This window comes from Lynx canadensis, chromosome D4, assembly GCF_007474595.2.
Source record: "Lynx canadensis isolate LIC74 chromosome D4, mLynCan4.pri.v2, whole genome shotgun sequence".
Taxonomy (NCBI): domain Eukaryota; kingdom Metazoa; phylum Chordata; class Mammalia; order Carnivora; family Felidae; genus Lynx; species Lynx canadensis.
The window spans coordinates 31,410,173-31,421,234 of NC_044315.2; the positions used below are offsets into that span (position 1 = coordinate 31,410,173).

The window sequence follows — 11,062 nt, forward strand, 5'->3', positions numbered from 1 at the left end:
TAATTGGATCTTGAGCATCTGCTGGAGCAGGTCGCTGTCTGGGACCTGGACTCGACGTTTCCCATTGTGGTGGCTGTAGGATACAGTGGTCCGTGCCCAAGCCTGCGGGGATGGCCTCAGAAGGAGGTAAGCCTGTGGGTTGGGCAGGTGTGTCCGCGTCCCTGCCATCCCTCAAATCCGTGGGATTCAAATGTCACTTGGACAGGGGCACATGGGGGCGGGGGCCAAGGACAGCTCATTTGGGAGGCTGGGAGCCCGTGGAAACCTGCAAGGACCCTGGGGAGGAGGGCGGGTCGATACCTCGTAGGGGAAATGCCCTGGGTGTGGAGAACGGATGGAGGCAGGCACACTGCGTGTCTCTGGAGTCACGCACCACTTTGACAGTTTGTAGGAGAGGTGGCACCGTGTCGTGGTGGTGGCACAGGCAGGGTCCCAGGGAAAGGACAGCCGGGTGTGGTATTCCTCAGACACCTGGACCTCCCCCACCATACCCTCCAAGGGACTTGACTGCAGATTCTGGGTCTCCATAGTGCCTGATAGGGATGTGGGGGGAGATGGTCTGAGCCAGGACGTGGTTCAGTGGGGCGGTCTTATGGCCAATGTCCTCCCCGGGAGCGGGGCTGGAAGTTCCTCTAACACCCCCGGCCCAGGACTTCCACTCCTTCCAGCCCAGAGCTGACTTCTCCCCAGCCCAGGTGACCCTTTTCGTAGATTCAGCAGGGACAGGGCATCAGGTGGCCTCAACCAAGGTAGGCCTTCCTTGGGTTCCTCAGCTGTTCTGGGTCCCTCTTCCTCTTGAGGACGTGCGGTCCTTCCACCTGCTTCATCTTGTCCAGTGTTTCCTGGCCAACCCTCAGCCCTGGGAGCCACCTTTGAGATGAAGTCTGCTTGTATTCCTCGTCCCTGTGCCGTGGATGGGGAACCGAGTGTAGTGTGGTTGGGTGTCCCAAGCAGCATCTGTGAAAGCTGAGTCCTCCTTACAGGGGGTAGGAGGGGAGCCTGGACGGGAGGACCATCTTCTATGGTTGTATGACATGTCGTGGGACACCTGTTGATCAGTTAGATGTGCAGGTGTGTCCCCTGTCCTCCCGAACGAGGACCTGCATGGGTTCTTCATGAACAGGCACGGGATCCAGCCCCTTTTCCTCCTGGCACTGGGCTCATGCTGGGCTCCTCGTGTGTCTTCACCTTCACTGTTGGAGCTGGAAGGGGAAGACCACAGAAGCCTGCGTTCCCACGACCAGTCCCACGTGACCCAGCTCCAGAGTCCCCCCACCCCAACAGCCCCGCTGCCCCGTCTGCATTGCCCTTTGCTAGTCTTCTGTAGCCACCGTGGGCTGCGAGTGACAGGAACCAGGGAACATGACGCCTGCCTCACACTCTCCCAGGATCCGAGCTGCTGAGCGGTGGCAGCACCTGGCCCGTGCGGCGTGTGGGCTGTGGGGGTTCCTAAGACGGGGTTACGTGGGGGCTCGGAGGCCGCGCTTATAGGGAGAAAGATATTACAAGCGTTTGTTTTCTTATGTTAGGACAGGAAGAAAGGGAGGGAGTTTTACTGAGCGTCAGGCATTGGGGGTCTGAGCAGGAGAGGGGCCCAAATGGTTTAGACGCTGCCCGTTCACAAAGGCCCTTCAGGTGACTCGGACGTACCTGGGAGCAGAACCCAAGCCGCCTGGGAGCCGGCCGAGGGCATTTCCCACAGGGCAGATGTCCACCCAGCCCCTCGTCCAGGAGGACAGCCCGTGAGGTTGGAGGGTGGTGTCTGGGGTCCTGGGGAGGTTCCCAGAGTCAGTGCTGGCCAAGGCTGCCTCTTCCAGGCAGGCAGCCTGTCTTGTTGAGAAGGGCGGGGACAGTAATTGTCGTCTGGAGGCCAGAGCACGGAAATCACTCCAGGACACTTGCAAACCGCACCTTTTCCTGTAAGTGTCCCTCCCGTGTCGCGATTCCCCACTCCGCTCCCTAGTGAGCAAAGGGGCCCAGGATCCTGCGTCCTGGCTGCGATTCTCCGACTCGATCCGGCCCTTCCCTTCTGTCCACAGCATCTCCAGTGCTGGGACGGCATGTGGCCATGGACCCGGAGGCCTCCGTGTCTTCTTTGACGGCACAGCCGTTTCCCCCACCTGCTGCTGGCGCCTCGCACTGGTCACCCCGGGGGCAGCACTCGCCGCCCCACGTGACCCCGCCATTCACGCCTGGCAGCCCCGTGGTGCTGCCCACTTTCTGCAGGACACCGCTGGTGGCAGGAGATGCCGTCCATGGCCCAGGTGGGACCCGGGCCTGTAACGTCATCGTCCAGGTCAGGTCAGAGTGGGGGCCCGCAGATGCCCCCCAGACTCAGACCGTCGTCCTCACCCAGGCCCCCGCTCGCTGGAGTCCTCCCGGGGCGCTCTGTGGGGGTGCTGCGTGTCCCACACCCCTGTTCCCGGCAACGGCGGCAGCGGAGAGCCCCGTGTCCGCCCCAGCCGTCGGGGGCACCTTGGCCGGCAAGGGAGGCTCCGGCCCAGGCCTTCGACCTCAGGCTCCGCCCCCGGCTGTCCGGCTGGCCCCCATGGTGCCCCCGGGGACCGCAGGGCCGCAGCCCCCCGCAGCTGCCAGGGAGGGCAGCCTGGCCAGCGGCCCCGCCAAGGCCTCGCCCGCGGACTCCTGTAGCCCCAAGAGTGTGTACGAGAACTTCCGGCGCTGGCAGTGCTTCAAGGTCCTGGCCCGCAGGCACCTCCCGCAGAGCCCCGACGCCGAAGCCCTCTCCTGCTTTCTCATGTGAGCGCCTTCTGCCCCCCGCCGCCCTCAGCCGGGACCCTGGGGTGTGCCCAGGGCGGGGGCCTCAGGGTGAGGAGAGGAGGGTGTGAGCCAGTGCCGCTCTGGGAAGGCAGTGCGGCGCGGGTCCTCTGGGGTCCCCCCCGGACACGGGGTGACGGCACTTCCCGCAGGGGACCGGGGGACCGGATCACTGGCTGGCACGGCACGCTCAGTATCGTCATTATGGAACGCAGGGTCCGGGGGCAAAGAGCTCCCTGATCCACGTGCGGGTGGGTGGTCAGCCTGGAGCCCAGGGCCCGGGGCTGCCCAGTGTGAGGCAGTGACAGTGGTCGCCTGGAGGGGGCTGGTTTGCACGGCCAGACACCGCCCGTCACCTGCCAGCACTGAGTCACGCTGGGCGGGGGACACGTGCTGCACAGGGCGGGGGTGGGGCAGGGTGGGGGCCACCAGGCCGCAGCCGCCGCCTGACCCCGAGGGCTTGCAGCCCGGTGCTTCGGTCCCTGGCCCGCCTGAAGCCCACCATGACGCTGGAGGAGGGAGTGTGGCGGGCCGTGCAGGAGTGGCAGTGCAGAAGCAACTTTGACCGGGTCATCTACTACGAGATGGCAGGAAAGTGAGTCAGGGCCCCAGCCCCAGGCCTGTGGGACCCGTGAGGCCGGGCTGAGCACAGGGTCCTCCTCACCTACCTGCCCAGGCTTCAACCCCAACCTGATCGACACCCACCCCTGCCTCCATGTGAAGGTCTCAGGATGGGGGCTGAACCTGCGACCCCGGGGAGGTGGGACCCCCTCTGTGGCCGGGCCGGGCCGGATCGGCCAGCCTGCTGCCTCCTGGGGGGCCAAACCATGGCTGCCGCTGCCGGGCACTGCCTCTTCCGGTCCCCCGCGGCCTCCGCCTTTGCTGGGCTCCACGGCCGGGCCCCTCCTCAGTGTGGCCTGGGTCTCCTCACCCCCAGGTTCATGGAGTTTGAGGCAGAGGAGGAGATACAGATTCAGAAGCTGCAGCGGGTGAAGGTGGCCCAGGGCGCATCTGCTCCAGCCCCACCCAAGCCTGGAACACAGGGGTCCCCAGCCCTGGAGGGGGGCCGGCAGCCAGGTACAGCACCCACATTCCCAAGGGAGCTGGCGGCCGAAGGCAGTGGGGCCTAGGGAAGGCCGCTGTCCCCACGTCCTGTCTCCTCCTTCACGTGGGCCTCGGTCTTTCAACCAAACCAGCCGCAGAGAGCCTGGGGTCGTAGCTGCCCTTTGTCACCGTGAGATATTGACCTGGCCAAGTTGGTGACTACTCTCCCACCTCCCTGTCAAGGGACCCAGCAAAACTCTGCCTGGAAAGCGGGCTGCGGGGGGAGACCCTGGGAGAAACGGTGGGTCCTCTGTTGCTCACAGGAGACGCTATTAGATGCTCCTCCCCTCAGCTCCCCCGTCCCAGGGCGCCTGTGGCTTCGGGTGGCCCTGACCCAGCCCCCACCGACATCCGTGTCCCCCAAACCCTGCCCTCTCCACAAGCAAGCTGGAGCCCCTCTCACCTCCTCCCTCCTTCCCGCTCTGCCTCAGCCTGCATTCCCAGGAAGGCCGGCTCCAGGGCCCAGCCACCCTGCCCGCAGCCACACACACCCCCGCAGCCCAAGGCACCCCAGGAGATCCCCCCTGAGGCTGTGAGAGAGTACGTGGACGTCATGGAGGGGCTGCTGGGGCCTGCCTGCTCAGCCCCGGGGGCGCTAGCGGGGGAATGGGGACAGGACGGAGAGGAGCCACGGCAGGACGAGGACGCCATCTACCTGGACCCGGGTCTTCTCAGCTACATTGACAAGCTGTGTTCCCAGGAAGACTTCATCACCAAGGTGGGCTGGCCCACAGCCTGGCGTCTAGAAGATTCCAGGCAGTGCCACTCGGACACCCGGAGTGGGACTGTGCCTAGGCCTTTGGGATCAAGCTCTGTTCCTCGTTCCTGAGCTGTGTGTGTGCAGGCATGTGTGTGTGCACGTGTGTGTACTTGGGTGCATGTGCTTACGAGCACGTGTGTACTTGTGTGTATGTACGTACAAGCAAGGGTTTGTATGTGTGTGTATTTGAGTGAATGTGCTTATGTGCATGTGCGTGTGGGTACTTGTGTGCATGCATGTGTGGGTACTTGTGTGCAAATGCGTCCGTTTATGTGTGTGCATGGGCGTGTACTTGAGTGCATGTACATACATGCAAGTGTTTGTGTGTGTACTTGTGTGAACGTGCTTACGTGCGTGTGTGTGTGCCTGCGTGTAGGGTGCATGTGTGTGTGCTCTTGTGTGCGTGTGCATACAGGTATGTGTGTGCATGTGCGTGTACTTGTGTGAATGTGCTTACGTGCACGTGTGTGTGCCTTCGTGTAGTGTGCGTGTGTGTACTTGTGTGCATGTACGCACATGCAAGGGTTTGTTTGCATGTGTACTTGAGTGAATGTGCTTAGGTGGATGTGTGTGTGCCTTTGTGTGTTTGCATGTGTGTACTTGGGTGCATGAACATACATGCAAGGGTTTGTATGTCTGTGTACTTGTGTGAACATGCTTACGTGCATGTAAGTGTGCCTGCGTGTGGGGTGCACCTGTGTGTACTTGTGTGTGTGTGTGTGTCCATGCTCGTGTTTGTGCCTATGTGTAGTGTGCCTCTGTGGGTACTTGTGTACATGAACGTGTGTGTACTTGTGTGTGTGTGCACCTGTGCAGGTGTGGGTGAGCCTGTGTGGGTGTCTGTGTGTGGCCTGTGTGTATGTGTACGTTCATGTGTGTGTGTGTGTGTATGCATATGTTTGTGAGGATATGTTGGTGTCTACCATTTGAATGCTTCTGTGTGTCTTTGTGGGCACATATGTGTTGGGGGTGTGTGCGCATACGCATTTGTGTGGCTTTTGTATGTGCGTGTGTATGTACGTATGTATGTATAGGCTTTGTCTCTCTGTGTATGCGTGTGTGAAATTGTGTTGTCTGCATGTGTGCCTGCGTGTGCGTGTGCGTGTGTGCGTGTGCGCCTGTCTGCGTGTGCGTGCAGCCAGTGACCGTGGCGGTTCAAACATCCTGCCTTGTGCAGAGGCGGGGTGGGGCTTCACGTTACCACTTTCCCTGCGGGTCCTGCTTGGCTCACAGGTGCCCCCTGCCAAGGTGCCCACAGCCTGTTCCTTCTGTCCCAGGTGGAGGCAGTCATTCACCCGCGATTCCTGGCAGAAGTGCTTTCTTCAGAACCACAGCTGGATCTTTTGGCCCTCGCTGAGAAATTGGAGCGGGAGGAAGGACTCTCCCTTGCAGAGGTGAGCAGGGCAAAGAGAGACGCAGGAGAGGAGCCGAGCCAGGGGAGGGAGGGGACCCAGGTGAGCCAGGGAAGGGGGGGCACTCAGTACAAAGGCACACGTGACTCGGTCCCCCGCTCCCCTGCCTAGGAGGCATGGCACTGGGGAGGCGAGCTCCAGGAGCTCCAGGGCAGGTACTGAGCAGAGACTGGCGTCTACGGGATGGGGAGCCTGGGAAGGGAGGGAGGGACTCAGGGGGATATCAGGAGAGCCAGGGCCTCACGGGCCACCCGCCCCCCCCCCCCCCCCCCCCCCCCCGCCCCCATGCCACCGTCCCACCTCCCCTCTCGCACTCCGGTGCTGGCCAGTCACCGTCACCTCCCTCCTCCCAGCTGGTAGAGAAGAGACTGGTGGCCTTGGCGGTGGAGGACGGTGTGCCCACAACCCCGAGTCACTGTGCAGCGACACTGGGCTCCGGGCCTGAGGGTGAGGCCAGGGCCCGGCCAGGGGTCAGCCGTGAGGCCTGCCCAGCAGAGAGCGAGTGCCAGGACCTCCGGAGGCACAGCCGGGCACACGCGCACCCGTGCAGACCCAGATCCTTCGCCGCGTCTCCAGGACAACAGGAGCTGCCTGCCCTCCGGGCTGGTGGGCTCTCCTCTCCTCCCCAGGGGCCAGGGCGCACCCCTCCTCGGCCGGACCCCAGGGATGCCCCCGTGTTCAGAGAGGCCCCCCCTGCTAGGGAGCCTGGCGGGCCAGCAGATGGGTCCAGTGAGGACGAGGAGGAGCTGCCCAGCCTGGCCTTCCTCCTGGCCTCTCGGCACAGCCTGCTGCCCTGGGGGCTCTCCCAGAGTCCCGCTCCGGCCCCGGGCCTCCCCAGCCCTGGAGGGCGCGGGCCGCGGGGAGCTCCCCAGGCCCCCGCTGCTCAGAGAATAGGCCGCAGCCCAGCCGCTCCCCCAGCTGCCAAGTCCAGAAAGCGGGCTCTGCGTGCGGGTCTGGCCGCTGCCGCTGCCGCTGCCGGGAAGACGCCCCTCCCAGGGGCCAGCCTCAGGGGCTCGGTGCGGGCCCTGGCCGTGGGGCTGCTTCGGCCCTCTCTGCCTCCAAAGAGAAGGTGTGGCTCCTTTGTCCCAGGGAGGAGGAGAAAGCAGCACTGCAGCCCGTAGGGAGCCCCGGGCCCACCCTTCAGCGCTGATCCTGGCTGGGGGGAGAGGGGGAGGGCACGACCGCGGGCGGGGTGGCAGCAGCCCCCAGGGGCGCTGCGTGTACGTGGGAATAAAGATGGTTTTGCTGGGAAATGCGTCTGGGCCGCTGCGTGGAGATGGCCTGGCCGGAGGGAAGGGGTCTGGGAGGGGCCTCCAGGGGCTTGCGGTCACCATGTGCGTCCCTGAACATCCAGGGATGGGCGCCCTCTGCACCACAACCATCTTCCAGAGTGCGGTCTGCAGTCAGCCCTGTCTTCTGCGGGAGCTGCCCTCTGCCTCCCTGCAGCGTCCAGCCATGGGGCTGAGCTGGGGCGGGGAGGGGGGGTGGGGGGGGGTACATCCTCCTTGGCTCCTCCAAGGCTCCCCGTGTGGGCCTGAGGGAGGGCAGAAGGCCTGGCCTCAGGGGACAGGCTCTGGGGCTCTGGCCTCGTGGTATGAGGAGCATCTTCGAGTCCCAGTGGGACCGTTGAAATGTGAGGGATGGGGGGGGTCCTCTTCATCCCCGTGAGGATGGACTCGGGGAAAGCATGAGGCGGGACTCGGGGGCCACCAGCCGAGGTGTGTGCTGCGTTGTCCCAGGCGGCACCTCCGGGTCAGCTCACTGGGCCTCCACAGGGAGCCTGGAGGGAGCCAGGCTTCACCGTTTTCTGAGGACCGTGGGCTCCGGGAGGCCAGGGGATGAGGGCAGTCACGGGCGCCAGGGCGGCTGCCACACAGCGTCGGCTCCAGAGTCCTCCTCCTGCTCCCCTAAGAAGAAACCCCTCAAAGTAGCCATGGAGTCGTGGGGAAATCCCTCGCATCCAGGTGCACACCTGTCCCCACTGATGACGGTGTCATGTCTTCTGATGGCACCCGCGCAGTCGGGCTCCCTGTTGCCCCCCTGTCCTGGCTGCACGTTTGTTCTTCATTCCGAGCTGCGGGGTGTCCTACAGGCCACTGTGCGCTGGGCGGGAAGGGGGAGAGCAGGCTGGTTTGGGGAATCCTGGCCAGGGTGCCCCCATGCTCCCCAAACGCTGATCTTGGGGAGGCCTGCCCGCACCCATGCCTCCATCGGTCATCAGCCATCCCTGGACACGGGTGTCTTAGGGGGCTCCGGCAGAGAAAGATGGTGTCCGTGGCCAGTTGTTAGGACAGACAGTGCTGAGCCATCCCCGGAACCCCTCCAAGCATTTGCTCTGGAGACTCTGGGCCGGGAATCAGAGGGCTCGGAAAGTCCCCACTTGCGGTCCCCACGACCTACTTGACGGGACCCTTCCTCCAGATGAGCTGGCACGAGTCCCCACGGCCTCGCAGGTCTCCTGGGAGGCCCTGGACGTGACTCACGCAGTCTGAGGGCCCGTCCGTCCGGGATGCCTGCGTGCCAGCCTGGGCTCTCCCTCGGTGCTCATTTTAGCAAAATATCTTGCGATTAAGCTGGGCTGTGTGAGGGTTCATTTTCCCTACTTCACCGCAGTCTCTGAAGGCCAGTCTCCACCCTCCTCCATAGTCTGTCCTTTGGAATGTCCTTTGTCGTGGTTCATTCCGAAGATCATGCGTCAGGGCCGTGTATTGTGTGAATTCGTACAAAGTGCATGGACATTGAAAGATGTTTTCCAACCACAAACTACAGAGGCATCCCCAATTGTAAGGCTCCTAATTTATTTACTCGGGGGGTGGTCATTGTTAATTGCTCTTCCTGCACAGTCTGTTAATGAAACTGGCCAGATGCTGGTGTTCTCATCCTTCATAATGTAGAGAAGGAGAGCCCCCAAGGCACTAATCACACAATGGTATGTCACTGTCACCAGCCTGATGTCATCAGAACCAGGACATCAGAACAGATCATCAGAACAGGTCTGTGCTGGACACAGACCATACCCTAGGTGATGCCAGGAGATTCCTCTGGGATTCTAAACGAGCCGACAAGGGTCCATAGATCCCAGATGGCCTGCATTCACACTAACTGCTTATTTTCCATTTTAGAAAATGGGTAATTTCAGTAGGAATGTTTCAAGCTTATAGAAAAAATGAAAAAAAATGCAATAGAAACCACAATAGACAACACCTAGATATAGGCAACGTTAGCATTTTGACATATTTGCTCTAGCCTAATTATAAAATAAAAACTGTTTTTAGACATTCACATGAAATACAATTCACTCATTTGAAGTGTACAGTTTTATGGCTTTCAGCTTGTTTATAGAATTTGTAACCGTTATCACAATAAATTATAGAACGTTTCATCAGCCCCAAAAGAAATCCTGTACCCTCTCACCGTCCCCCTGTCTTCCCATCTGGACATCAGGCCTAAGCACCCATTCATTCCTTTGTCTCTATACATTCCCACATTCTGCACTTCTGTATGAATGGGATTATATGATAATCCTTTTTTTTTTTTCAACGTTTATTTATTTTTGGGACAGAGAGAGACAGAGGATGAACGGGGGAGGGGCAGAGAGAGGGAGACAGAATCGGAAACAGGCTCCAGGCTCTGAGCCATCAGCCCAGAGCCTGACGCGGGGCTCGAACTCACGGACCGCGAGATCGTGACCTGGCTGAAGTCGGACGCTTAACCGACTGCGCCACCCAGGCGCCCCTATGATAATCCTTTTATGTCTGCTTTCTTTTACGTAGAATAAGGTTTCCATGTTTCACTCGTGTTTGCACCGTTTCAGTAATATCCCATTGTGTGGATGTACTACTGTCTGTTAAATCCACGGATTAGTTGCCAAACATTTGGGTTGTTTCTACTTTTGGCTAATATGAATAATTCTGGTGTGAACTTTTGTGTGGATGCATGTTTCATTTCTCATGGCTATATATCTAAAAGTGGAATGGCTGGATTGTTTGAAATCTCTATATTCAACCTTTTCAGACACTGTTGGACTGTTTCCAAAGTGCCTGCACCATTTTGTATGTTTCCACTAGCAGTGTATTAGGATTCTACTTTCTCTCCACATTCTAGCCAATGCTTCCTAGCATCTAGTTTGTTTGTTTGTTTTTTGTTTTTTGTTTTGTTTTGTTTTGTTTTTGTTTTTTTGCTAATGGTCATTCTTGTGGTTCTGAAGTGGGCTTTCAGTGTGGTTTTGGATTGCATTTCCCTGATGTTGAGCATCTTAGGTGCTTATTGGCCATTTCTGTAACTTCTTTGGAGTGATATATATTTATCCTTTGCCCATTCTTCATTGGTTTATTCGTCCTTTATTATTGAGTTGTAAGAGTTCTTTATATATTCTAGATAAAATCTTTTATTCAGAGATGATTTGCAAAAATATTCTCCCATTCTGCAGGCTGTTTATTAGTTTGTCAATAGAGTTCTTTGCAGTAAAAAGGTATTTAATTTTGATGAAGACCAATGTATGTATTTTTTCTTCTGTTGTTTGTGCCATTTTGCCAGACCTAAAAATATGTTGACTGACCCTATGTTGTGAATATTTATACCTCTGCTTTCTACCTTTTTAAAATCATTTAACGATTTGAAGTATACAGTTCAGTAGTGTTAAGTATATTCACATTGCTGTGCAAGAGATCTCTAGAATGTTTTCATCTTCTAGTTCTGAAACTCTGTACACATTAAACACTAGTCCTCCCTCCTCCTTCCCCAGACCTGGGCAACCCACCTTTCCACTTTCTCTTTCTATGATTTTGACTACTTTAGATACTTCATATGAGTGATTAGGGAATCATACAATATTTTTTCTTTTGTGACAGGCTTATTTTAATCAGCATAATGTCCAAGAGGAAAAAGAATCTCTTGTGGTTTGTTTACCTCTCTCCTTGATTCGCCTCTTTTCCCATATGTTCATCTCTTTTCTTTCTTAAATTCCACATATAAATGAAATAATATGGTATTGTCTTTCTCTGATTGACTT

At 58.5% G+C, this 11,062-nt stretch overlaps 1 protein-coding gene across 1 annotated transcript; it reads left to right on the forward strand.

Moving 5' to 3' along the window:
• Positions 1-110: 110 nt before the first annotated feature.
• LOC115499844 (NUT family member 2G-like) lies at positions 111-7,172 on the forward strand. The gene is made up of 7 exons (XM_030294043.1): positions 111-126; positions 2,040-2,757; positions 3,242-3,370; positions 3,713-3,852; positions 4,311-4,597; positions 5,917-6,033; positions 6,405-7,172. The coding sequence occupies exons 1-7, from the start codon at positions 111-113 to the stop codon at positions 7,170-7,172; spliced, it is 2,175 nt and encodes a 724-aa protein (XP_030149903.1).
• The last annotated feature ends 3,890 nt before the right edge of the window (positions 7,173-11,062 follow it).

What these genes read in the sequence shown, in the direction of transcription:
- LOC115499844 (XM_030294043.1), top strand. An exon ending in GCCCTCTCCTGCTTTCTCAT is followed by an intron (nt 2,758 to 3,241) that starts GTGAGCGCCTTC and finishes GAGGGCTTGCAG; the next exon opens with CCCGGTGCTTCGGTCCCTGG. An exon ending in AGGAAGACTTCATCACCAAG is followed by an intron (nt 4,598 to 5,916) that starts GTGGGCTGGCCC and finishes CTTCTGTCCCAG; the next exon opens with GTGGAGGCAGTCATTCACCC.